Below are 25,154 nucleotides of genomic sequence, written 5' to 3'. Positions count from 1 at the left end.
TACAGAAATCTTACAATTTGTTTCATCGGAGTTGTCGCCACAATTATTTTCTCCATTACATATGAGGTCAGAAGCAATGCAACGTAAATTAGGACACCGCATATCGCCTTCTGTTGGACACGGGCCTGTAGAGGTTGAATATATAGTGCAATTGTACATTAATTACTTCGCCATGAACATGTTGCATATTACGATATACATGGTGATTCAAAATGAAATAAAGTAGTAAACTCATATATTTGTGGCACTTTTATACAAAATCTAGAAAGAATCTGCTGTAAATGAAAATATCATTGAAAAGAGCAGATTCTAAACGTCTAAATTAATTTTTTTTGAATAAAACCACCCATTTTTGGTTTTTCTTCCTAAGCATGTACTCATCATGATCATGGTAGTGTGTTGCAATATAATATAAATGTAGGCAAGCTTTCGGATCATGTAACTCTAATCATCCGACAGTCTGAAGCTTCATTGTCCGGAAGACCGCGAACTGCTGGATCACAAGTAAACATTGTTAGATTTAGGCATGCGTTGCAAATAGAGCCAAAGATTAGCGGCTCAAGACTCAACCCCTATTGCAACATTTCCCAAGCAAGTTTCAGTCGGAACATCTGGAAGACTATGAATTACACGACTTAAGGGGTTGTTTGGAATGACAGGTGAGTCAGGGGTCAAAAACAAAATTGTTACCTTTTTGACCTCAGCACATGTGTATGTATGATCTGCCATACAAAAAATTAAAAAACAATACCTTAAAGTATAATTTTTAATGTTTTTGTCATAATCACGCTTTTCTACAAATTTCATCTGTTTGTACCGGGGGCGTGTCTGTTGCCAGCTACATGACAGCATAGACACACGTTACAACCTTGAATAATAATACAGAATTGTGACGTTATATTCTTCTTAACCTATCTTAGAACTACCCTCCAACGTGCCTATTATTTCAGTTGTTATACTGTACTGGTTGGTTTATTGCATATACTGTATAGAAATTATGCAATATGACGTCGAGTCATCTTCATTCAAATAAAATTCAGGTACCCGTATGAATGGTTGTGGAATCGAATTGCAGACCTGTCCCTCTGTCACCTTAGAACTGCATCTCGTAGGCAATGGTCGGTAATAAACCAACCGGAACAGTATAACAATTGAAATAACAGCATGTTTTGGTCTCAATTCAAGATGTGCAATTTGGACACACATGAGTGACCGGACAGCATTAATCTGCATTTTTGGGAAATCATTTATTGTGAGTTAGTTTGCAGAGTTTTGCAGAGTTTATATAGACGTAACATGATGATGCATGTGTGGGTGGGGGCTTGTGTTAGGAAATAAATAAATAAAATAATTAATTAATTAATTAATTAATTAATATTAATAAATAAATATTAATAAATAAATAATAAATAAATAAATAAATAAATAAATAAATAAATAAATAAATAAATAAATAAATAAAATTCATCCGTTATCCTCTATAAAAACAGCAAATTTATTTGAGTCCAATAAGGTGCCATGGGGCATGTGTAAAATTCACAAATATGTAAAAAAAATAGGTTTGGGAAATATCAACGTTAAAATTTCACGTTAAAACGTTACTTTATGCTTAGCTTCCAAATAATGTACATTTTCCTGATTTTTGCCCTGAACTGGTGGCATTATTTTCATAAAGTCATTGAGATTAAATGTTTCAGTGAATTAAACATTCATGCAATATGAAGGTCTTTCTTTTTGTTCACAATTAGGATAAAACTTAATTAATATTCAAGACAGGGTCAGTAAGTTATCGGTTACACGCCGATATTCTTGAGGTCATTAGTCCAAAACCCAGTAATTTTGTTTCATACCCTAAACTTCATTAACTAAATAACCTAAGCTTTAATCCTAAACCTAAACCTAGCCCTATAACCCCAAACCTTAACCCATGGCTCTCTGAATCCTAACTCTCACTTCTAACTCCTCACCCCGCAACCCTTAATACACACACACACCCCCACACCCCACACCTCACACACCGCGTAGCACCCACATCCACAAATCCTCACGCCATCGACCATGTCGACTTCAAACATATCCCCATATCCCAAATACCTCACTCTGCTCTAACTCCTATTCTACCATATAATAACTCGTCATTAAAAAGCTCAAAAATTTTTTACATGCTGCTGGAATATGATTTTTAGCTGTTGTTTTGTGGCTCCTCCTACTCGTTGGCTGATTTATACTTCGACAGTTCCTCAAAGCGATATCAGAAAAGTCGCTATCTCATTGTTCATTGGCCCGCAGTATGCGCTCGCCCCGGGGCACTCAACTTTAGAATTGATGGGTATGTGCCTACAAGCGTCGCGAAGTAGGGGCATATCAGTACAAAACGTTGTTTTTTTTGTTTTGTTTTTTATTTAAAAAAAAGGTTTCTATGTACAATCAAAATGACAAAGGGGTCATTTGGTATACTATTTTGAAAACTGAAGGTGCATGGTCATCGGGTATAGTTGGCTTCAAAAGAGGGGCATATATTGACAGGCACATACCGTCACTTCTAAAGTTGATGCCCCCCGGGTGCTCGCATTATATTTTGTTTATGTCTCGGCTTTTAAAACTCCCGCACATCACAATAAGGCTATTGAAAAGTGTATAGAATAGCTAATAGACCGATCCCTGCGATTAGTCGCTGACCCGGAGCGACAATAGTGTAAACACATCGAGTTTATAACACAAGTGACAGAAGTCGTGAATTATGGAGTGTTTCATTGAACTTCTACCAGCAAAATATGGAATAATACTAACACAAGACACCAATCGAGATGCTGAGAGCAGCCATAGTGGAAGGCTTGTATTTGACCTTCTTATGAATCCAATTTCGTGGCGAGAAGTTGAAAAGGTAATGTATATTTCAAGAAATTTGGGTTCAAAAATTCCGTATCAGCTCGTATCATCAATTCCGTAAATATGGCGTATAGAAGCACAACTTGACAATAAACTGAACTATTTAAACGCGAAGGACGCACTGAATACACATAAATTTGTGTTTCCTTGCTGCCGGAATGGTTGTAGAACTCTTTTTTGTCAAAAAAGTTGGACAATTTATGAATTTTTATTGGCAAAATAGCGAAAGGAAATAGACTTTTCCAACCATGTAAAACGACACTGGGTTGTTGACATGGTCGACATAGATTAAGGCATATGCACGTTCCTAAAGTAGGAGGTAAGTACTAAAATTATTTGTTTAAAGTGCTCAACATACCAGCAAAAAGTCATAGGGTCTTCAGAGTACAGGGACTTTGTGAAATACTGGGTACAAAAAAAAAGTGCGTGAGCCGATATGCAACATCAAATATAAAAGCCGATTTACATAATTTCCCATGACCTTACTGAAGTGATCATGCTCAAATATAAAACTATAGAGTTTGGTCCTTGATATGCACCATCAATTGACAAACAATTGTGTACTTGTGATCAATATTGCTAGGCAAACAATCACAGCAAACATGCCAAAATCCTCCCATTTCACCTCAATTTAAAAATAAATTACCCCATCCCTTAAAAGAGCTTTCATGGTTACACGAGAAGCTATCCATACAAACTGCAGCACCGTCATGGATTTTGCATTTGAATATAGCGATCAATACACTATAATATACGCATGGTAAGCAGAGGATGATTTAAGGAAGCCATATCATCCACTGCAAACGTGTTATCACTAGGGTTTCAACTGCCACTGTACTTTTCAAATCCCATTGAATTCTGTGCAAAAGATGTTGTTTAAGAATTGTGCGTGTGTCATTATTACTTGGTCGATTTCAGAACAAAAGTGATGTATGCATAAAGGATAATTCACACCTTCTGTAGGTAACATAAAACGTGAAATCGACTAGCATTTTAAATGCGTTTTTATTGTAAATATATCAGTCCAAATTAAAATTTAACTATGCCCGTCAATGCAATGTGCGAACAGTGGTGTCATGTTCACTCACACAGCTGTGCTAACCGCAAGTCAACACAGTGGAGTGGTGGGAAGTGCTTAAATCATCCTCTGCAAGGTAAGTGTGCAGGTACAAAAATGGTTGATTCTATTTAAATAAGTATAACTCGGGTTTGGTGAAAGCAAAGACACCAATTCGGTTTTTTTTAATAGACGTTCAAAATCTCCTCTTGTCTATGATATTTTCATTCACAGGAGATTTTTTTAAGATTTCATTTTGAATCACCCTGTATAAATATTAATAACGGCGGATTGGACAAAATACATTAGTTACTGTTTTAACAGTAACCAATGTATGTAGTATGCAATTTGTTATTTTCATAACATGCAACGATCATTCTGTTTAGGGCGACATCGTCTGCGAATTTTAGATCCATTCAAACCTTTTCAAGTGCTGCTTTGAAAATATTGGGAACAATATTGCGTCACACTCCTCCATTTGTTCACACTTGCTTGTGGTGAACCGTGGTCAGAATTCTAATGTTAAAACCTGCTAAATTTGATATTTAAATATATAGCTTTCAATCTGCAAATGTTGATGCTTCATTTGTATTGAGCTATCCAAACAAATGTGTACAACCATATCAAATAAATTCTCTTGTCAGCTACTTCATGTGCCTCGTTTTGTATAATATCTAGGAATACCAGATTCATTTCAATTACTCCCTATTCCAGAAAAAATACAGAACAAATTTTTTTGGATTAAAAAAATATTATCCTGTTTTGCCAAATGAAACATAGTTAAATCATAATCCTTTAGTTAGTCCTAACTGGAAATGAAAGTAAAATTTTAATATTTGATAATTTGTTGGAAATAAGGGCCAAAAACATGTATTTTTAGGGCGTTTTTCTACCTTTTTTTCGTATTATGTGACAATCAAGCCCAAAGACTTGAACAAAGATTAATTCAAGTTATGCATTCTAATATTTGGGAAACACATTTTCTAAACCTTTTTTTATAACCAATTAGCAAAAATAACATATAACATTAAAATTATGAGTTAACTCTTACCCTATACTAAAGACTTTGAATGCTTAGACTTATGCCAAGTCTTACAATTTTGTGACTACAATTGAATGAAAATTGCATGTTTTTGGACCATTTTCTCTCAAATTACAAAAATGTTAACATTTGACTTTTATTGCCAGTTAGGACTAACTAAAGGATTAGGATTTAGCTATGTTTCATTTGTCAAAACAGGATACTATTTTTTTAATCCCCAAAAAATTGTTTTCTGGAATGGGGAGTAGTGCACTTCAAAAGTCACATGGTTTAGGAATGTTATCTGTATAATCCTAACGTGACTTGAGGATGAAATGACGTGACCATCATTTTTAAAAATAATTTGAGATGAGTCTGGTATTAATTCCTGGGAAGAATATAGAATTAAACAACTTTGCAGAAACAAATGAATTATGGTTAATTCATAAATATGACGGGGCAATTTATGTATTTGCATAATAAAACAGCTTTCATATACTTTTGAACTTTTAAACTTGACAGTTCTTCAAATAAACAAAAGTACCTCATTTTCAATTACGGATATATCAATCAATGGCCCGGATCAATGGTCCATATCTGGAGTACCAAGTACTAGCGATGAGCATGACATGTAGAAGTATATCATATATAATAAAGTCATAATGGTTAGTCAACTCCGCGAGCTGTGATTTTCAAGTAATTATAATTCAAGAACAGTAGGGCCAATTAAAGTATGTGATAGCTGTTGTATTTCTCAACATTAGAAAAAAATCACATTATCAGTAAAATCTTAACTTGACTCACAATCATTTTCATCAATCCCTGTTTCTGTGCAATCTATAATTGTGTCACATTCAAATATCTTTTCAATGCATGGCCCCTCAGCTGAACAGGCAAGATAACCTGTTGGGCAAGGATCTGAAATTAATGTGACAACAAAGAAAAGCATCAAATCAATAAAGAGTTAGCATTTTTGTGAGCAATAACTCGAACATTACATTAGGCAAACATTTGATCAGGATACTCCATAATTATATTATTTTGTTACCTGGCTTAGTTGTCATCCAAAATTCTGTTGTTGTAGATGCATCTGTGGTGCCCAGTTGTTCTGGTGTAGTAGATGATTCTGTCGTAGTCTCCATTGTTGGACCTAAATCAAGAAACACGTGTAACTAATCAAAACAGCCATAAACAAAAGAAATACAAACCACCACCTTCTTCTTCTTTGTGGATAATGTCCAACACCCCTTTTATTTCAAAGGAGTCAACCGGACAGGATACTGTGCGCATGAGGTTTACTGGTTACTTTCTTTGAAGTTTTCTTTGTCCGGTATTGTGGTTTAGTTGCTGGGTAAAGAGTTCCAGTCAACCAGATTTTTTGGAATAAAATTGTACTTGAAACAGTCTTTATTGGTGGCGATAGGAATACAGTTATTTGCTCATGTTGATGTATGCCTGAGGTTCCGTTTGACCTAGACTGCTCTGCATTCCCCTTTTTTGATAAACAATTCATACCATTCCATGCTTAAAACTTAGCTCATGGATAGCCGAGCTGTTGGATCAGAACAGGATTAATTTTTAATGGTCAGAGGGATTAGGGGATGATAAATTAAAATGGTCTATACAGTAGACTACGTTTGACCGGATGCAGGGCTTTTTGCACTGGAATTGCGAGGTGACCAGCGATTGCCGGGTGGAAAATTGTCAATATTGTGATTTTGTTGAGGTTCTCCCAATCTAGTTCTTTCTTCATTGCTGCGACGCTTGACCACCTCTTGTGGTTACGGGTGACGAATCGTGCTTCAAATTTTGTTTTATTTGAGTTTGTGTATGGGGATCCCACACAGGTGAACAATAAACAATAATAAACAATAAACAATGCGATTTATAAAGCGCCTTTTACAAAAGTAGGCAAAGCGCTAACAATACTCTACCATGGTAAGGACAAGTATTTTGTAACACATGTCCTTAATGTGCCTGGGGCACGAATATAGGTTCCTTCTTAAAAACCCAAGATCTCTGTTTGCTTTTAATAGCTGAAATTTTATCTATGTGTGAGTTCCAAGTTAATTTGTGGCTGAGGTCTACCCCAAAGTTGGTTTGAGTTGGTTTTTTCTTGAAGAACTGTGTTGTTTAGTGTGTAAGAAAATATATGAGGTGATCTGGCGTGTGTGAAACGCATGATGAAACATTTTCGAGCATTGAAATCCATTTGCCATGTATTCTGCCAGGTTGTTAACGCGTCCAAATCCCTCTGTAACCTGCTAGCGTCCTCAGGCCCAGCAATCTTGGTGTACAAATTACAATCGTCAGCAAATAGACGAACATTGCTTTCAATGCCCTCTGGTAGGTCATTAATGAAAAGTAAAACATCTAGTGGTCCGTTGTTTTCTTTGCGTGAGAAACGATTCAATCCATTTATGGATTTTGTCTCTGATTCCATACCTCCAATGCTTTAAAAGCATTCTCCTGTGTGGCACCTTATCAAATGCTTTTTGGAAGTCCATCACTATCAGGTCGACTTGATTTATGTTATCGAGTTCCATAGCTATGTCATGTATGGCTGAGCTCAGTTGTGTCTCGCATGAATATCCTTTAATGGAATCCATGTTGTTGTTTGCAAAGTATACTGTATGTGTCCAAATGATTCATTATGTTTGTATGAAGTATGTGTTCAAATACTTTGCTACATACTGATATCAGATTGACTGACCGATAATTTGAGGGTTTAGATTTGTCCCCTTTTATATATATCGGTGATAGGCATTGTGTTTAGGCATGAAAATGAACCCTAACTATGAACGCAGATCAGAAGATACGAGATAATACGAAGAGAGGAATGGTACTTAGTGACACATTTAATAAAGCACAATTATTTGGCTCTTAAAGTAGGAAGAAGTTGAGGAGAGGATCGAAAATATGGCAGCCTTGAGGGTGTGGGTATCTGCATTATTTAACCATTATGTTAAACATAGAAGATATACAATCATCTTACAATTTGCTTCGTCGGAGTTGTCCTTGCAGTTATTTTCCCCATTACAAATTAGCTCAGGAGGAATACACCGAGTATTAGCACACCGCCAGTCGCCTTCCCTTGGACATGTACCTGTGTGGTTTCAAATGAAATGTATCATAGCAATATCATAACTTTTCCATAATAATAGATATTTTCCCCCAAAATGGCAGAGTTCACTCTGTCCCCTTTTAAAATTGAACAGCAAAATATTCTTTACAGTATGGCTATTACTATAATATTCGTATTATTTAAGGGATCTGGAATAAGCGTTTTGAGCGTTTCGACAGTATTTTTTGTGGGACATGAGAGCACATCAGACATATCGAATTGCATTCTGAATTCGAAGAATGTCTGTCTGATATCAAATAATTTTTTGAAATTCACGATATAATACAAATTTCATGACAAATTATTATTAAAATTTGATATTTTTCACATTTTTGATATATAACATAAATATAAATTTTATAAATCTAATGACATATTCTTAAAGTATATGTAGCTGGGAGGAAAAGCCGACGATCAATTGAAAATTTTGGTGATTTGGGAAAAAAATTCATATCTTCAATACGAAAGGTCAAATTTTTTAATTGAACGTCGGCTTTTCATCCCACCTACATACACTTTAAGTATAAATCATCAGATTTATAAAGTTTACTTTGAGTCCTGTTAAATATCAAAAATGTCAATTTTTAATCATTTGCCATAAAATGTGTATTACATTGCGAATTTCAAAAAATCAAAATTATTTGATATCAGAAGGACATTCTTCGTAATCAGAATGCGATTCGATATGTCTGATGTGCTCTAATGTCCCACAATAATTTATAACATTTGGCAAAAAGCACAGGCAATACCCAATAGTGCTCAAAGAGCACTAAATTAAAGGGAAGCCCTACATATAAAGCGAACAAAAATAAACTGAAAAGCAAAAACAAGATAAAAAAGACAACTATTGGAGGGTTTTAACTGCAGCCAGTCAAAGCGGACAAGGTGGGACAACAGACAACATTTTCTGGCAGTGCATTCCATAACATAGGACCAAGGTGGAAGAAACTTCTTTGACAAAGTGTGAGGCGGCTGAAAGGTGGGTAGAGAGCTCGGGAATGGTTACATCTTGAGTTGGAACGCGAATGAGGAATGAATACATTAGGAGCAGATGAAAGGCCGGCAAGAATTTTGAACACATGGCGCACCGTAAAGGAGTCGCGACGGGCCTCAAGAGAGGGGAGGTTAGTTTGGGAAAGGAGGCTGTCATGATCCAGGTCCCAAGATTGTAATATGACCTGGCAGGCAAACCTCTGAACAGATTCCAGACGGTTGGTTTGGGTTTTGGTGAGTGGGTGCCAGGTTGAGCTGCTGTACTCAAGAGCTGGACGGACCAGAGAAATGTACAAGGTGCGACGAAGATGTTGAGGAGCAAGGTGGAAGTTCCTATGTATCATGCCAATCATCCGACGAGCCTTCTTACAAAGGACATCAATGTGAATGTTCCAATTTAATTTACTAGAAATGTGAATGCCAAGGAAGGTGATGTCTGTCACTCTATCAATGGGTTGGTTGTTAAGTTTTAAAAGAAGGTCCGGGTAGGGGTTGATTTTGGTGGAGATAATCATGGTTTTGGTTTTCTTAGCATTGGCTTGAAGTAGATTGCAAGAAAACCAAACGGAGATTTTGGTGATGTCCTCTTGAAAGTCGGCTAAGTCCTGGTGGTTGTTGATTGGCTTGTACAAAGTTGTGTCATCCGCATTTAGAACTAATTTGCTACCTGCAGAAAATGGGATGAGAGATATGTTGTTGATAAATAGCAAGAAAAGAAGGGGCCCCAGGACAGACCCCTGGGGAACCCCATAAACAACGGGAACAAGACGAGAGGAACACCCATGGACGGCAACACACTGGTACCTGTCTGTAAGGTAAGAATTAACCCATGACAGCAGTTGACCAGATATGCCAAAAGCACTAAGTTTTTGAAGCAAAAGTCTGTGTGGCACTTTATCGAAGGCTTTCGCCAGATCGAAAAGGGCAACCACGACATCTTTGCGGGCTTCAATGGCATTGTGTCAGTCTAAGATGGCTGTAAGAAGGGCATCTGTGGTAGATGAATTTGGAAGGAATCCAAATTGCCTCTCAGTGAGCAGATTGAATTCTTGAAGGTGGGAGAGAATATGTTTATGAATAACTTTCTCTAAAATCTTGGAAATGATGGGCTGGAGAGAGATGGGACGGTAGTTTGTAATGGACTTTTGTCCCCAGATTTGAAAATAGGAATGACACGGCAAATTTTCCAAGCAGAGGGACCCTGCCAGAAGACAAGGAAAGATTGAAAATATAGGTCAGAATTGGGGAGACGGTGATGGCGGTACCTTTAAGCATGGCCCCCGAGATACCATCAATACCAGCAGCAGAGGAAGATTTCCGGAGAAGGATGAGATCAAATACGTCCTCAACTGTACAAACTACACTGGAAAGATTCCCTGGAGGATGGTAAATACTGGATGGAGTTTGAGAAATATCGACGTCGTCGGGATTAAAAAATTCAGCAAAAAATTGACTGAAAAGATTGGCAATGTCTTGGGGATTATCAGCAATAACGTCATTGTATTGCATGGTATCAGGAATGGATGGGCGACCAGATAAGGACTTCACATATCCCCAAAAACGCTTACTGGGAGAATCGCCATCAGCAAGGGAAGCAAGATAGGAATGTTTAGCTCGCTTAAGCAGGTTAGACAATCTATTTCTATGGTACTTGTACTTTAAATAGATATCTTCCCGCTTAGTGGATTTCCATTTCTTGAACAATTGATGTTTCTTTCTAATTAACTTACGGAGGTCACCAGTTAGCCAAGGTGGATTTTTGGTTTTACAACGAATAGTTTTCTGGGGGATACACTCAGTCATAGTTTGCATAAAAAAGTCATGAAAACATATCCAGGCACTTTCAATGTCTAAGTTATGATCTAACTGAAATGAAGACAACAATGAGTTAGCTTTCTCCCAGTCCGCATCAGAATATTTCCATACTGACCGGGGAATAGGTTTGGAGCTGTTTGGCTTGAAGTTAGCACTAAAATGTAATATGACATGGTGGCAGGACCCAATAGGAGGCAGATATTGAAGCTCACTAATTTGAGTATCATCATTACAATAAATATGATCAAGAATGGAAGGTTTACCATGTCCAAGCCATGTTGGTTGACAGACAAGTTGATCAAGGTTGAAACTAGCTTTCAAGTCGGCAAGCTCGTCAAACAAATAATGGGATTTGTCCAATAAATTAACATTAAAATCCCCCATAAGAACCATTTTGGTTCCTGGAGGACACAGTTGGTTACACATGGATAGACTGATACTCAGTTGGGGAAGAGTATGTGTATGGCGATAAGGAGGGCGGTAATAAATACCAACCATAAGGTTTGAATTTATAGATCTGCATTTCACCCATAGGATCTCACAAGAGGTAGTGCTAAGCTGAGGGCAAGGAGATGGGTCTAGCGACTTGTGAATAATAAGGCAAACACCACCCCACGCTTACAACTACGATCATTTCTAAAAACACAATAATCAGAATTATTACAAAGTTCAGTGTCCATAACATTTTGATTTAACCAAGTTTCAGTTATTCCAGTTATAAGTGGAGTAGGTTCAAGAGAGTCCATTGTTGAAAACAATTCATCAAGCTTTTTGGTGATGCTGCCAGCATTGAGGAGGAGAAATGATGTCCCAAAATTGGTCCGATGGTTGTTAAGGGCTATGCTATCATTGATGGTAGTAGACGCATCACTATTGTCGGTGGGTGCATCCGTATCACAGTTGATAGAGCAAAGAGAGTCATTGGCAAAAGGGATGTTCATTGTGACACAGGGCTGACATTGAACGTCATAAAAATATGAGTCACGGTGCCGTAAAGCATATGATGATAGTCCGGAACATTTCAGATGAATAGGTTTGGAGCATGTTGCACAAGAAAGTAGCATTTGATTAATTCGGACAGTTCCACTACAATTTGAACAAATGTTTTGGGGTCCAGGGTTCAGTTCCACATCGCCATCAAGCAATAGCTGAAACGAGGCTGAGGAGTTAGCATAGTATTGAAACCTGGCTCTAGTAAAACGGTGATAGTTGCGTGGGATCAGGTTGTAGCTAGGAAATATGGTATTTGGTTGAATAAGTTGAGTAACCTGATAAATACTGTCCACACGTTCATACCCCATCCCTTAACAAGCTGCATTTTGAACTCCTTAGCAAATGTTACCATATTGCGGTATGTTACAAAGTTGACGAAGGGATTTGTTTGAGTGGCCTCTAATATTTTACACAACTGTCAGACAAAATGTATTTGAACACATTGTGCAAAAACCTATTTTAAGTAAATTCAAGACCGAGGATATGGGGGTGGGGGTGTTGGTGGTGTTGTTGTTGCAACACCACTTCTTGATGACACACTGAAACACCCATAGTATGTTATGTTATATTACACTTCGTGTCTGCCTTAAGGTTATTAATTATTTTAAACTGTTGTGATTTGGTAGTTCACAGCATCTTACGAATGGTAGTGAGCTTTGGCAAAACTGCATTGCTCAATTCATAACGAGCGTGTAGAAGAATTAAAATATCACAGATATACTTTTATAGGTGCTGCGGTTCTTGAGTTACGTTGTAAAGAAGGCTGAAACAACAACACTTTTGTAAAACGTACATAACTCATTAACAACAATAAATTAAGCAAGTTTGCAAAGTATGCGATTTGTAGAATGAACTTTTGCAAAAGTTTGCAAAGTATGCGATTTGTAGAATGAACTTTTGCAAAACATGGTGTTTTAACATTAAAATTAAAATTTTCAATAATATATTGATCTACATAATAAAAATCGATTTTTAGGTTGCTTCGACCAACAATACCTCGTCTACCCTTAACAGCAGAGGGCACCGCACACCGACATCGCCTGGTAAATTATTACATTGTACAGCAGGGAAACTAAAATCAATACTCGGGATTGATACACGTGTATGTGCTATGCACGATTTGATATTCAGACGATAAATCTTTGCCGGGGTAAACAAATGCCGGGGTAGAAAATGATGAATATCTCCCATAATTTTTGCTTTCTAAAGAAGCCGATTTTAAGGCTTGCACTTGAATATAATTTGTTGAAATACAACAGTGGACACGGTTCACCAAGTATTTCTAAAAGGCGCTGGTAATATGTCGATACTGTATACATGATAGCGGCGCAGTGCAGGGTGGGTTCGAGCCCCACCTCTGCCGAACTAAATTTCCTTTTTTTTGTAATTTCACAATTTTTTTATTATGTTAGGGAAATGTGGCTGGGAGAATTTACGTATGACGAAGAGTGGTGTGGTGTTGAAAGAACATGATAGTCGTTAGCGAGCTTATTGACAAACAACCGTGCGTTTTGAACTCAAAAACTGACAAAAAGTCAGATTTTATATGTGCAGAACAGAAAAAAATGACAACAATCGGGGTAACGAAACATATCACGTTACAAGCGCAATGTATGCTACTGTTTGAGCAGTCTAATGCAGATGACGTACCAGACTGACTGAGATCTACAGAGGTCAATCACCGGACTATTGTCAATAGCCTTTGTCGGATGTCCCCGGCCCATTATGCGTCTCAAAAAAGGTCGTGGATTCGATCTACCATCATTGCGATTTCTGCCATGAAGATATTGGGGCGATGACACTGTCCACCACTTCTATTTATAATATCACTTTTTATGTCATTTATCATACTGATAGTCAAATACGCATAACAGAATATTCCTCGTTTTAATTTCTAGCCACATGCAGTGTATAAAGTGATTCTTTTTTTAGATAATGGTTATAACATAAATGGTAACGACAACGACAACACATTATATTCTACATAATACCCAAAGAACACGTACCACGTGATGCCTGGTTCGTTTCGAAAGAAACAAAAAAACATTAGATTATAAAAATGTAATGAATGTTTTTGTATGTCAGAATCTGCGAATTAGCCAATGTTTACCGGCAATATCAGGACAATTCAAAGGGAAAAAATACTCACAGTTAATTTCATCCTTCATCGTGTATTCACAGTCTATTTTAGCATCACACCTTTGTCTTTCTTCAATGCATGGTCCTTCAGGTGAACAGGCAAAGTAACCTGCATCGCATACATCCGTTGAAGGTGTGGTTGGACCTATTGCATAAATAGCGTTTATATGTCAATACCATTACTTTTAATGTGATAATTATTAAGATCTACTAATTTACTTTCTAAACATTAACCTGTATTCATTCCTTTACCTGTTTATCTTACCTCAACCAAATTTTTTAATTTACATTTAATGATTATTTACAGGACCCGAGGGTTTGGACGTGACGAAGAACTAAATATATATGTTTTTCGAATTGAACTTAACTGAATCTTTAATTCCATTATACAAAATCAAGCAAAATACATTGAAATTACACATCCAAACTTATCACTGAGGAGTTGGTCAAAAGCATTTCTTATCCCCATAGAGAATTATTTGAAACACACAAAAACAACAGATTATTATAAACCTCTCATGCTGTGTGAGTCATGCACACAAGAACAAAAACGGGACTCCAAGAATTATTTAAAAATGAGAATAGATGCAATTTATATTTATTTTGAAAGTGTTTCATTGAATTTGCTACTTCAAGTTTGTGGTTAACATGGTCAAGGGAGTTCCATAACTGTGGGCCGATTGCCTTGTTTGAATGATCAGTAAATACTTTCATATTTCTTGTTAGATTATAATATCATCTATAGGCCTACTACTAAAATAATCAGCGAAGTGTGTGTGTGGGGGGTGTCTTCATGTCTGTCTGGCTGGCTTTGTGTTTCGCCGCGCTTCGACGTATCAATCCGATGTTTCAGATATGGTATTGGGAAAAGCTGGTTTTAAAGGTCATAGGGGTCAAGGTCAAAGGTCGTAGATTTCAAACTTTGTCTGATCTTGCTCAAACTATATGTGCGAAATGAAATTGAGGTCAACCAAGGTCAAAGGTCATCACGGAGGGTTCAAATTTAAAACTTCGTCCGATTAGGCTTAAACTTGATTCCTACATATGAGGGAAACATGTAAAAAAATAATCAAGGTCATCCGAGGTCGAAGGTCATCCAGGGGCTAATTTTTGAACTTCGCCCGATTAACTTAAACTTAGTCAAAGTAATTCTTCATATCACGGGAGCATGAACAAAATCAAACCGAGGTCACTTGAGGTCAAAGGACACAATGGGTAAAATGTTAGAGTATGCCCAATCGGGCTTAAAAGTGGTAAAAATCCTATAACGTTAACCAGTTACTCTCATAGGTACGGGTGAACTAGTTTATTATGTTTCGTGTGTCATATCTATCATAGCTAAGGCCGTATAAAATTAATATTTTGGTTCTCGTCCAGAGGATTTTCATGTATTGATGAGGGAGGGAGGTGTAAAATCAGCATTGTCTGTAGTTTTCGGTCTTTTCCAACAGTGCTCGAGGAAACGATGAGGCACTTCTTTTTTTTTTCAAATGTGAGATTCTGAGGTATAAACACCCTAGAGTACCCCAAAAAGACATGGAAGTGGTCCTTGTTCTCTAATAAACTTATTTATATGTATGAAAAATTCATAAATCATTCCAAAGTCTAAAATAATTGAAAAATCTATAAAAAAAAATAAAAATCGGACAAATCCCAGAAATTGAGGAGGGAGGGGACGAGAACCAAAACATTAATTTTATACGGCCTAATGGTTATCGAAGCGTTTTAAAAAGAGATTCTCCAATGAGCATGGTAGTTGCTTAACAGGATACTTTTGAGAACAAAATACAAAGATGGTTCAAGCATCACTAATACATAATCACCCTAATTATTTCTGATTATTCCCCTTCATTTGTCTCTTAAAATTGCCATTTAAAATAATATAAATTTTATATGTTTCCATCTACTGTATAGTCATCTGAGTCAAAGTCATTCTAAGGGAGCGATCGTTATTTATGGCAGGGGGGGGAATGGGTAAATTTAGGGGGGAACACGAAATTTTTTTGTGGTCTTGAGGGGGGAACCTGAAATTTTTAGTTGAACCAGGAGGGGGGATTGTTAAATTTTAAATGGAGGAAATTGGGAAAACAAGGGGGAACGCGAAAATTTTGAGCGGACGCGAGGGGGGAACGCAAAATTGTTTGTCGATATTTTTGCCAAAACACCCATCCCCCCCCCTGCCGTAAATAACGATCGGTCCCTAAGGGTCCCCCTAGTTATGTAATTAGTTTTACATGACAAGCCCAGCAGCTCTGTTGCCTTATGAAGTCTGACGGTATCAAACGCAACTTAGAAAGTTGTAAAAGTAAGTTTCAGTAAAAGATTCAATTCAAAACTTTGTAGTTTAATAGTATTTACAGAAAGTTTGGTGCTTACATTTGATAGTTCGTTATTTAGTATAGATATATTCTTATCAATGTCAAAATTCTTGGTCTTATCAAAGTCTAAATATAGTCGAAGTATTCGACATGTAATTAAGTTTTTGACTTGAATTTGTTTTTAAACTACAGCATATAGTTTTCGATGTTTAATTTTATATTTTGTTGTCTGTCCCTGAAGAAACGTTTTTTGTTGTTGTCAGTTTGATCTGCTTATATGTGTACAGTGATTTTCATCACTTGTTCACTTTTTGGCAATTTTTGGCCAACGAATTTTGCCTGTACCTACATTGGTTGTTTGATTCTCTATGTCTGCTTATGTGCATAGTGATTTTCATCACTTGTTCCAGTGCACTTTTGTATTCTTATTGATCCCTGTTGTTTTGCAGGTTTAACACTTCTATGGGCCTTGGAATTGGTAATTTTTGGCTTTCGAACTTTACCTACTTTTATGCCTACATTTGTTGTTTTTTGTCCCATTCTGCATACCGTCTAGTCTGTATTTTGTTTCCCCACATCAAGTTGGTATACCTTGCTCTCTTTCTTTTCAGTTGTTCTATATTCAAGGTATCCTCTTTTATCATACCACTAAGGGAAACATCAAAGAACACCGCTAACCGGATATATTTTCGTATCTAGCACAGAATTAGAGAAGGAGAACCTGGACTCCATATACCGCCACGAACAATCAAGCCGTCCGCTATGGGGAGAAAATTGGAGGTATTCGGGTCCTGTGCGCGGAGACGTTCGAAAAAAATTATGCGTCTCATCTGAAGCGTCTTGGTACTCGCGTCCAGGTCGCATCAAGTGCGTCTCTCAAATGCGCCCATCATCCATGTCGCACTTGCATGACTACCCCCAATTTTTGCTCCATGCCTATATCACGATGGCGGTCGAGTCCTGGTTCTCTGGTTTTAATTCTGTGGTATCTAGTCAGTGAGTGCGTATTTACGCTTTATATCTAGTCAGTGACAGCCACAGAATTAAAACCAGAGAACCAGGACTCGACCGCCATCTTGAAACAGGCATGGAGCAAAAATTGGGGGTATTCGGTTTCCCTCGGAATGCGCTCGAGGCATTCGTTTTCATGCAAGCGCGCCACGGATGATGGGCGCGTTTGAGAGACGCACTTTATGCGACCTGTACGCGACCACCAAGACGCTTCAGATGAGACGCAGAATTGTTTTCGTTCGTCTCCGCGCACCGTCGGCAAGGACCTAAATACCCCCAATTTTCTCCCCATAGCTGACGGCGCGATTGTACGTTGCGGTATAGGGAGTCCCGGTTCTCCTCCTTCTCTAATGCTGTGGTGACAGCGTAATGCGAAAGCACGATACGCGTATACGGCGATGTACGCGTATAAAGGCAATTCGTGTCAACCGGGCGCGTAAAATGCACACGATACGTAATACGCGGAACAGTCATCTAATTTTTGTAAAGTTTTTCTTATTTTGCATCAAATTAAGTGTATAAAATCGTCATTATTTCATTATTTAGAATGACTTAGTGGTATGATAAATTCGTTATTAGGTTCAGCGTCGGAATGGTACGGGATATTATCGTGCGCTCAGTGTCATACTGGGTTCACCCAGTATGACACTTCGTGCACGATAATTTCCCGTACCATACCTTCGCTTCACCTAATAACTAATAGTATCATTTATTGATCCTTGATGTGTTTTGTGTCCTCGCCCGTTGGATTCACCATTACCCACCTTTTCATGTCATGTATAATTTTATAAATCATCACATTGGCTAGCTAGTCGACTATTTTGATGAAATCATAGTTGTTGACGTCATTGAATTTAAGAAGTTTGGATATATTTTAGCAACATCTTTATTCTAATTTTGAAAATGAAATATATTATCATTATGCGATTTAAATCATAAAACACGATCTTACAATTTGCCTCATCGGAGTTATCGCCGCAATCATTGTTCCCGTCACATATCAGGTCAGGATTGATACACCGTGTGTTAGCACACCGGAAATCGTCTTCGTTCGGACACGGACCTATATAGTTTAGAAACAATTAAGGAAGGTTTTATTTCAAACTCTAATGGTGACCCGCAGGTCAAATTGCTAGAATTGTACATTAAACACAACTAAACAGACGCAATGCAATTTGCAGGCATCAGCTTAATCAGCGCCAATATTGCAACATTGAAACAAACAACTATACAAACATCCAATCCAACCCAACCCCATCCCCCAGTAGGCAATGAGGATAAAGTGCCTTGCCCAAGGACACAACACGTTTGCAGGAGCGGGGCTCGAACTCGCAACCTGTGGATTATGAGTCGGGCGCCTTATCCACTCAGCCACACGTGCTCCCGCCATTATTGTTTAACATTGCTTATAGCAACAAAGAATGGCAATCGGCTAATTACGATTCCAACAAAATGCAGCACTAAGTTTTGGGGATAAAAAATGCTTATGTTTTGTCAAATGACATAATTCGCTACTTGCACGGTTCCGCCATTATGCACTATGTGCGGGAGAGCCTCGAACTGGCAGCATACATGAAAGGAAGAATTATGTAACCTTACACAGAACGTTATGACTAGTTCAATTCCCATTCATGTATGCTGCCAGTTCGAGGCTCTCCCGCACATAGTGCATAATGGCGGAACCGTGCAAGTAGCGAATAGCCTAATCCTAATCGCTAAATTGGAACTGGTGATAGAAGTATTTTTGTGAAATTGCTATATTTCAAGAATGAAATGGTCATACAAATTCAAAATTTTGTAAACGCTGTGTTACTGTTCAAATACTTAACGCATTTGATAATGTTAAGTTGATTAGGCCAAAAGAACACTCAACAAATTAACGTTTTCATATTTACAGTTCTTTCAGGTAAATCATGTAAAATACCGACGCAACTGAACATATTAAACGATATTTAGGGAGGGGTCAGGATTTGTATGGGGTTGTACCGCTAGAAAATATCGGTATATGAAAAGGACATCATGAAATAAACCCACATTATAAATGTGGCATAAAGAAAAGACTTTAATTGCAAAATTAGATGTCCAGATACAATTAATCAAAATATGAACATGAATCATAAAAATCATAATAATAAAAGACAATATGATTTATGTTCATATTTTGATAACCAATGAAATTTGAATTATTGTTGAGAGCGCGACAATATTTTCACTTCCTGAACATCCCCATATCCCAATTTCCATTGGATCCACCTTTGAATCAGGAAGGTATTGTTACTTATTTCTGAATGGGTCTAATTATTCTGTGAGTTTGTGAAGTTCAGCCATTCTTCCTAAAAAGACACACACCCACACACAAAAAAAAAACAGTCATTATTTTGGCAATAACATATTGAACTCACAATTTAATTCGTCTTTTCTTGTTTCAGAGCAATCTATAAATGAATCGCAGATAAATCCGATCTCAATACATGGTCCATCACGTGAACAGGCAAAGTAATCTGTATCACAAGGACCTGAAAAGAAAGGGATGATATTAAATAAAACATACATTTTATTATTTATATTTAAATATCAGTGAAAACAATTATACGTATTATTATTATTGTTTAAAAGGACTACCTGCTGTTGTCAGGGGAAAAGCTGTAGTAGCTGAGACAGTAGTGGGTAATCCCGTGGTTGCAGTCATTGTTGTTGTTGGACCTAAATAATTAAAAACAAAAAAGGTTCAACTAGTAAGCCATTCGTGTTATCATGGTTAAGCAATCTTTAAAATGCAATTATTTTGTATGAAATGTTAATAATAATAATAATAATAATAATGATGATGATGATGATGATGATGATGATGATGATGATGATGATGATGATGATGATGATGATGATGATGATGATGATGATGATAATAATAATAATAATAATAATAATAATAATAATAATAATAATAATAATAATAATAATAATAATAATAATAATAATAATAATAATAATAACAATAATAATAATAATAATAATAATAATAATAATAATAACAATAATAATAATAATAATAATTAAAATGAAGAGCCCATGATGTTATAAGAATATCTTACAATCTATCTCATCGGACATATCTTTGCAGTTATCTCTCCCATTACACACGTGTTGAGGAGGAATACACCGTAAATTAGCACATCGAAAATGGTCTTCATTTGGGCATGGACCTGAAGGGGTTGGAGCAGAAAGACACGCAATAACGTATTTTTTTGGTTTATTAAACATTTCATATGATAAAAAACCCAATACAACAAACAGTGTGTCAAATAATGCCCGTTCACGCGTCCTAGAGGGAGTACTTATGTTTCATCGGACGTGCTATGTTCACAACCAGCCCGTTCGACGGACGCTCTGAAATGTTGACACTTATATATAGTTGTGATGTACCGACCACTGAAATACCGGAAAAAATCGTAAATGTAATTGTTAATACATTTTGGAACAGCTGAACGATTTTGCACGTTTGCCCACACTGGAAATTATACCCGGCACACCACTGATCAGATAGATGGCAACCGAGGAAAAAGTTAGTTATAAAATAATTATATGGACAGATTAGGACAGGTTACATTTATTTTAGGAGCAACCTTTCCTGCGGTTACTGTTTGGCTATATTTTACACGCTGACAAGAATAATTTACGCTTGTTGTCAAAATGTATTGTAAAATATTGTTGAGGAAATATTTTAGCAAAACATATTTAAAATGCTTTCCTGCAAGTATTCAAATATATTTTGAAATATATTAAGCGGTATATACCATTTATATCCCATTTATATATAACACGACATTTAAACATGTTCTACTAAACATTTTGTAATTGCGGGAAATATAGATTTTGAGCAAATGTTACTATTTCATTTCTTGTCCCAGATTTAATGCAAGAATAACCTAAATCATGTCTAAATAAAGAAACGTTTAAATTCATTCTGTATTCATAATATTCTGGATTTTAAACGGTCTGAATTCAGTATCGAAGTTACGTAATGTTACTATGTCAACGGGATCACGCGCTAGAGTAATGAACCACGATCGAAATGATCACCACATAAAGTATATGGCACTCGAAGGCATACCAAAGTAGCGTGATCCGGTAACCAAGAGAATTACGTAACCACTTCGATGCTGAATAGTCGTTATGAAATATTACTAATAGTATTAGTAATCATTCTGGGAACAAAACTTTGACTCACAATATTTTTCATCGTTAATTGTTTCTGTGCAATCTACAAAATCGTCACAAACGAATCCTTCTGCAATGCATGGTCCCTCATCTGAACAGGCAAACTGGCCTGCAATGCATGTACCTAGAAAAATAATTGAATATGTTTTTAGACTTTTTCTTACAGTTTGTAGATGAGTGAAAATTATATAGAGCACACGTTAGTACTTTAAACGTTTGCTTTACATGTGTACTATTTCTTAATTATGTTCGAATACATTTTGAATGAAAAAAGTTTTAAAAAACCCTCATTTTTCATCATTGTATTTAATTCAACGGAGAAGCTATAAAGAAAAAAAAAAAACCGATTAATGTTAACTCTGCTACTCATGATGATTATAAATAATAATACAAAAATAGTTTTAGGAGTCGCATGCAATCATAATGTTAAGGACTTTTGAACCGTTAACGTATAGGGGTTGCTTGCTTTCTTTTCCTATTGTCACAAAAAGGAAGAAATACAGTATCGACAACCAATGTCCGTCTTAACCCTTTCTCATTGAATTTAAGAATATACAAATATAATAAAGTATTTAACCATTGCTGGAACTTAACATATAAGAGAAGCATGTAAATTTTACACTATATTATTTTTTTTAAATAAGCAGTGTTTTTTTTTGTTTACTGATATCAGCCACACTTTGACTTTTCTTCTGTATACAGCAATAACGGCATCGGTGCCGTTTGATAATAAGCACTTTTTTTTCATAATATTTAAGTATAGATTAGCACTTGCAATTTCTCTCATCTGATTTATCTCCACAATCGTCAATCTCATTGCATACCAGGTCAGGAGCAATACACCGTATGTTATCACACCGGAAGTAACTGTCGTTTTTACATGAACCTACATGGATTTGAATAACATTAGTATGTTAACCTTGTATAACAGATTTCAATTTTTATCCAAAATTTATACTGTTGTGACGATAATTCATTTGCATAATTGAATATTGATCATTATAACAGTTCATCAAGTGAACGGTGTATTGACCCGCGCATCAATTGAACGCCGTTGAGCGAGCTATAATTCTCCGTGCTTTGATATATGATTCACTTCTGGTTGGCTCTCAAACAATGAAACAATGTGATTCTGGTAAGATTTATCAATACAAACATTATGTTATTTTGATCAGTTTGTCTGATGATGCAAATTCACAATAAATCTCTTAAAATTATTTCTGTTTCATTTGGTTCATTTCGTGTTAGTCATTTCCATTCCCGTTCATTATCCCTAATCCTTTGGGACTCCAAATCGGGCACCTCGCTCAACCTTTTCCTTTGGCTAATTCCCCAATTTTAGCGTCATAATAATACTATTGGATTTTTGTTGTTGTTGTTGTTGTTGTTGTTGTTTGTTTGTTTGTTTACTGTTATCGGCCACACTCTTTCTCTGTATACAGTGATAACGACACCGATGCTATTTGAAAATAAGCATGTCTGTTTCATAATAAATAAGTATAATTATAATCAGGAAGAAATGGGGTTTACAATCATCTTACAATTTCTCTCATCTGAGATATCTCCACAATCGTCTACCTCGTTGCATATCAGATCAGGAGCAATACATCGGAGGTTATCACACCGGAAGTAACTGTCGTTTTTACATTGACCTATATGGATTTGAATAACATTTTAAACACTTGAGAACGTTCCTGCAATCTTATTGGTTCTTACCCAGCTTTACCCGTGTGATATGACACGATATCACACGGATCAGCGCGTGTGCGTCAACGCGATACGCGTACTCGCTATTTGGACCAATCGGAGGCGCACAGCAACAACGAGACTGATCGATTTTAAGCATCTATCATCTCATATAACACGGGCGACATCATTATTTTTGGCGTAAAACAACGAGGCGAATAATGATGTCGCCCGTGTTATATGAGACGATAGATGCACTCCAGGGGCTAAAAACAATACCTTTATTCTCTAAATAAACATCTCAAAAAAAAGTTCACCCCTTTAAACAATGGTCATTATTCAAACACGGGCTATTGTATTACAAATCTATAAAATGCGTTGCAAGCATAATTTATTTTTGTACATTTTGACACCGTAGCAATTGACTACATATTGAAGTCACAGCGTACATTTAAATCAATGTAACCCAATATTTGAAAGTTGCAGTATTCTATTGATTTGTATTCAGTATAATGGAAGGAAAGTCCGTGTAATTGTGTTTTTGTATTGTGGTAAGTGCTAACTCAAATCTAGACCTCACTACATTAAATTGACCGGTGTTTTATTGTTTTCTGGGATATATCGTATCAAATGAGGTGTCAAAATGCGCAGAAATAAATTTCGCTTCTAACGTAAGTTTAGTAGATTCTGCTGCATACTTTTCAAGGTCAATGTTTAATATTGTTCTTTAAAGCGCCATGATGCATTTGTCTTGGCGCTATGTAATTCTGATTATTATTCTGATTATTCTGATTATTCTGATTATTATTATTATTATTATTATTATTATTATTATTATTATTATTATTATTATTATTATTATTATTGTTGTTATTGTTATTGGACTACGAACCCCTTGTAAAGTCGAAAGTTTGAGTTTTAAATTATTACATATATAGAGGCAATCTCCATAAAACAAGGTTTAAAAATTGATTTATGACTTGTTATAATTGCTTGGGAAACAGGTGCTTAAAACCCCAATAGATTTTAGTCATTGTCTCGTAATCCCGGGGTTGATTAGTTTTTGGGATGTGTATGACTCACAATTTAATTCATCTTCATTTGTTACGTTGCAATCTATAAACTCGTCACAGACAAATATGTTTTCAATGCATTGTCCACCGGGTGAGCATGCAAAGTAACCATCGCTGCAAGAATCTAAAAAGAAAGAAAATGAAATCAACCATATAAAACACCTATAAACTATGAACACTTTAAACACAATTGAACCATAGATATTTAGGGTCTATAATTGTACACAGATATTGAGAAATCACTGAAACCTCTTTTTAAGTGTATGTTTTTTTGACAGTCTTGGTATATCCAGAGTAGATTTAAAACAACCGGCACAAGGCTCATTCCACTTGACTTGGCACTTGACTACGTGGTTTTGGTCAAGTGACAACATCTTGTTGTAAGCAACTGGAAGATCATGGCGCCCGCCCGGGCGCCCGGTCTCTGTTATCGATGCCAGTTCTCCTTATGTGGATCGCTTCTCTGACCCCTCTCCTGAACCAGTCTTCTTCACGGTCGAGAATGCGTACGCCATCCCAGTCGTTGCTATGGTGCTCCTTAGTGATGTGCTCACCAACTGGGAAAGTGGGACGTTCTTAATGGTCTTTTGTTTTAAATCTAATACTGCACCTCCTTTTAATACCTCTTTTTACGTGTTTTTATTGATGACCACTTTTAAGTGTATTTAGATTCAAGCTCGAAATTACCTGGATCTGTTGTCATGAACACATCTGTTGTACTTGGTAGCGCTGTCGAAACCATTTGAGTTGTTTCACCTAAATTTTAAAAATAATGTGCAATGTGTGACATTTGTGTTATAATACCCCCCAACAATTT

General features: G+C 36.5%; 1 protein-coding gene across 1 annotated transcript in view; it reads right to left on the bottom strand.

The window, feature by feature from the left end:
* The window catches only part of LOC140163305 (uncharacterized), a 91,294-nt gene that overhangs the window by 30,577 nt on the left and 35,563 nt on the right, over nucleotides 1–25,154 (bottom strand). Inside the window, exons 25-38 of the mRNA XM_072186703.1 lie at nucleotides 25,025–25,093; nucleotides 24,348–24,461; nucleotides 23,120–23,230; nucleotides 22,354–22,464; nucleotides 21,589–21,702; nucleotides 20,453–20,563; nucleotides 19,983–20,063; nucleotides 19,763–19,876; nucleotides 18,313–18,423; nucleotides 14,042–14,176; nucleotides 7,963–8,073; nucleotides 6,016–6,117; nucleotides 5,772–5,885; nucleotides 15–125 (exon numbers count right to left, since the gene is read on the bottom strand). Coding sequence (XP_072042804.1) covers nucleotides 15–125; nucleotides 5,772–5,885; nucleotides 6,016–6,117; nucleotides 7,963–8,073; nucleotides 14,042–14,176; nucleotides 18,313–18,423; nucleotides 19,763–19,876; nucleotides 19,983–20,063; nucleotides 20,453–20,563; nucleotides 21,589–21,702; nucleotides 22,354–22,464; nucleotides 23,120–23,230; nucleotides 24,348–24,461; nucleotides 25,025–25,093 — 1,509 coding nt within the window. The remainder of the gene's footprint in view (nucleotides 1–14; nucleotides 126–5,771; nucleotides 5,886–6,015; nucleotides 6,118–7,962; nucleotides 8,074–14,041; nucleotides 14,177–18,312; nucleotides 18,424–19,762; nucleotides 19,877–19,982; nucleotides 20,064–20,452; nucleotides 20,564–21,588; nucleotides 21,703–22,353; nucleotides 22,465–23,119; nucleotides 23,231–24,347; nucleotides 24,462–25,024; nucleotides 25,094–25,154) is intronic.

The sequence above is a fragment of the Amphiura filiformis genome, chromosome 10 (assembly GCF_039555335.1).
Source record: "Amphiura filiformis chromosome 10, Afil_fr2py, whole genome shotgun sequence".
Lineage (NCBI taxonomy): Eukaryota > Metazoa > Echinodermata > Ophiuroidea > Amphilepidida > Amphiuridae > Amphiura > Amphiura filiformis.
The sequence above is the reverse complement of the archived record's forward strand: the minus strand, read 5'-3'. Positions and strand labels throughout refer to the sequence as shown.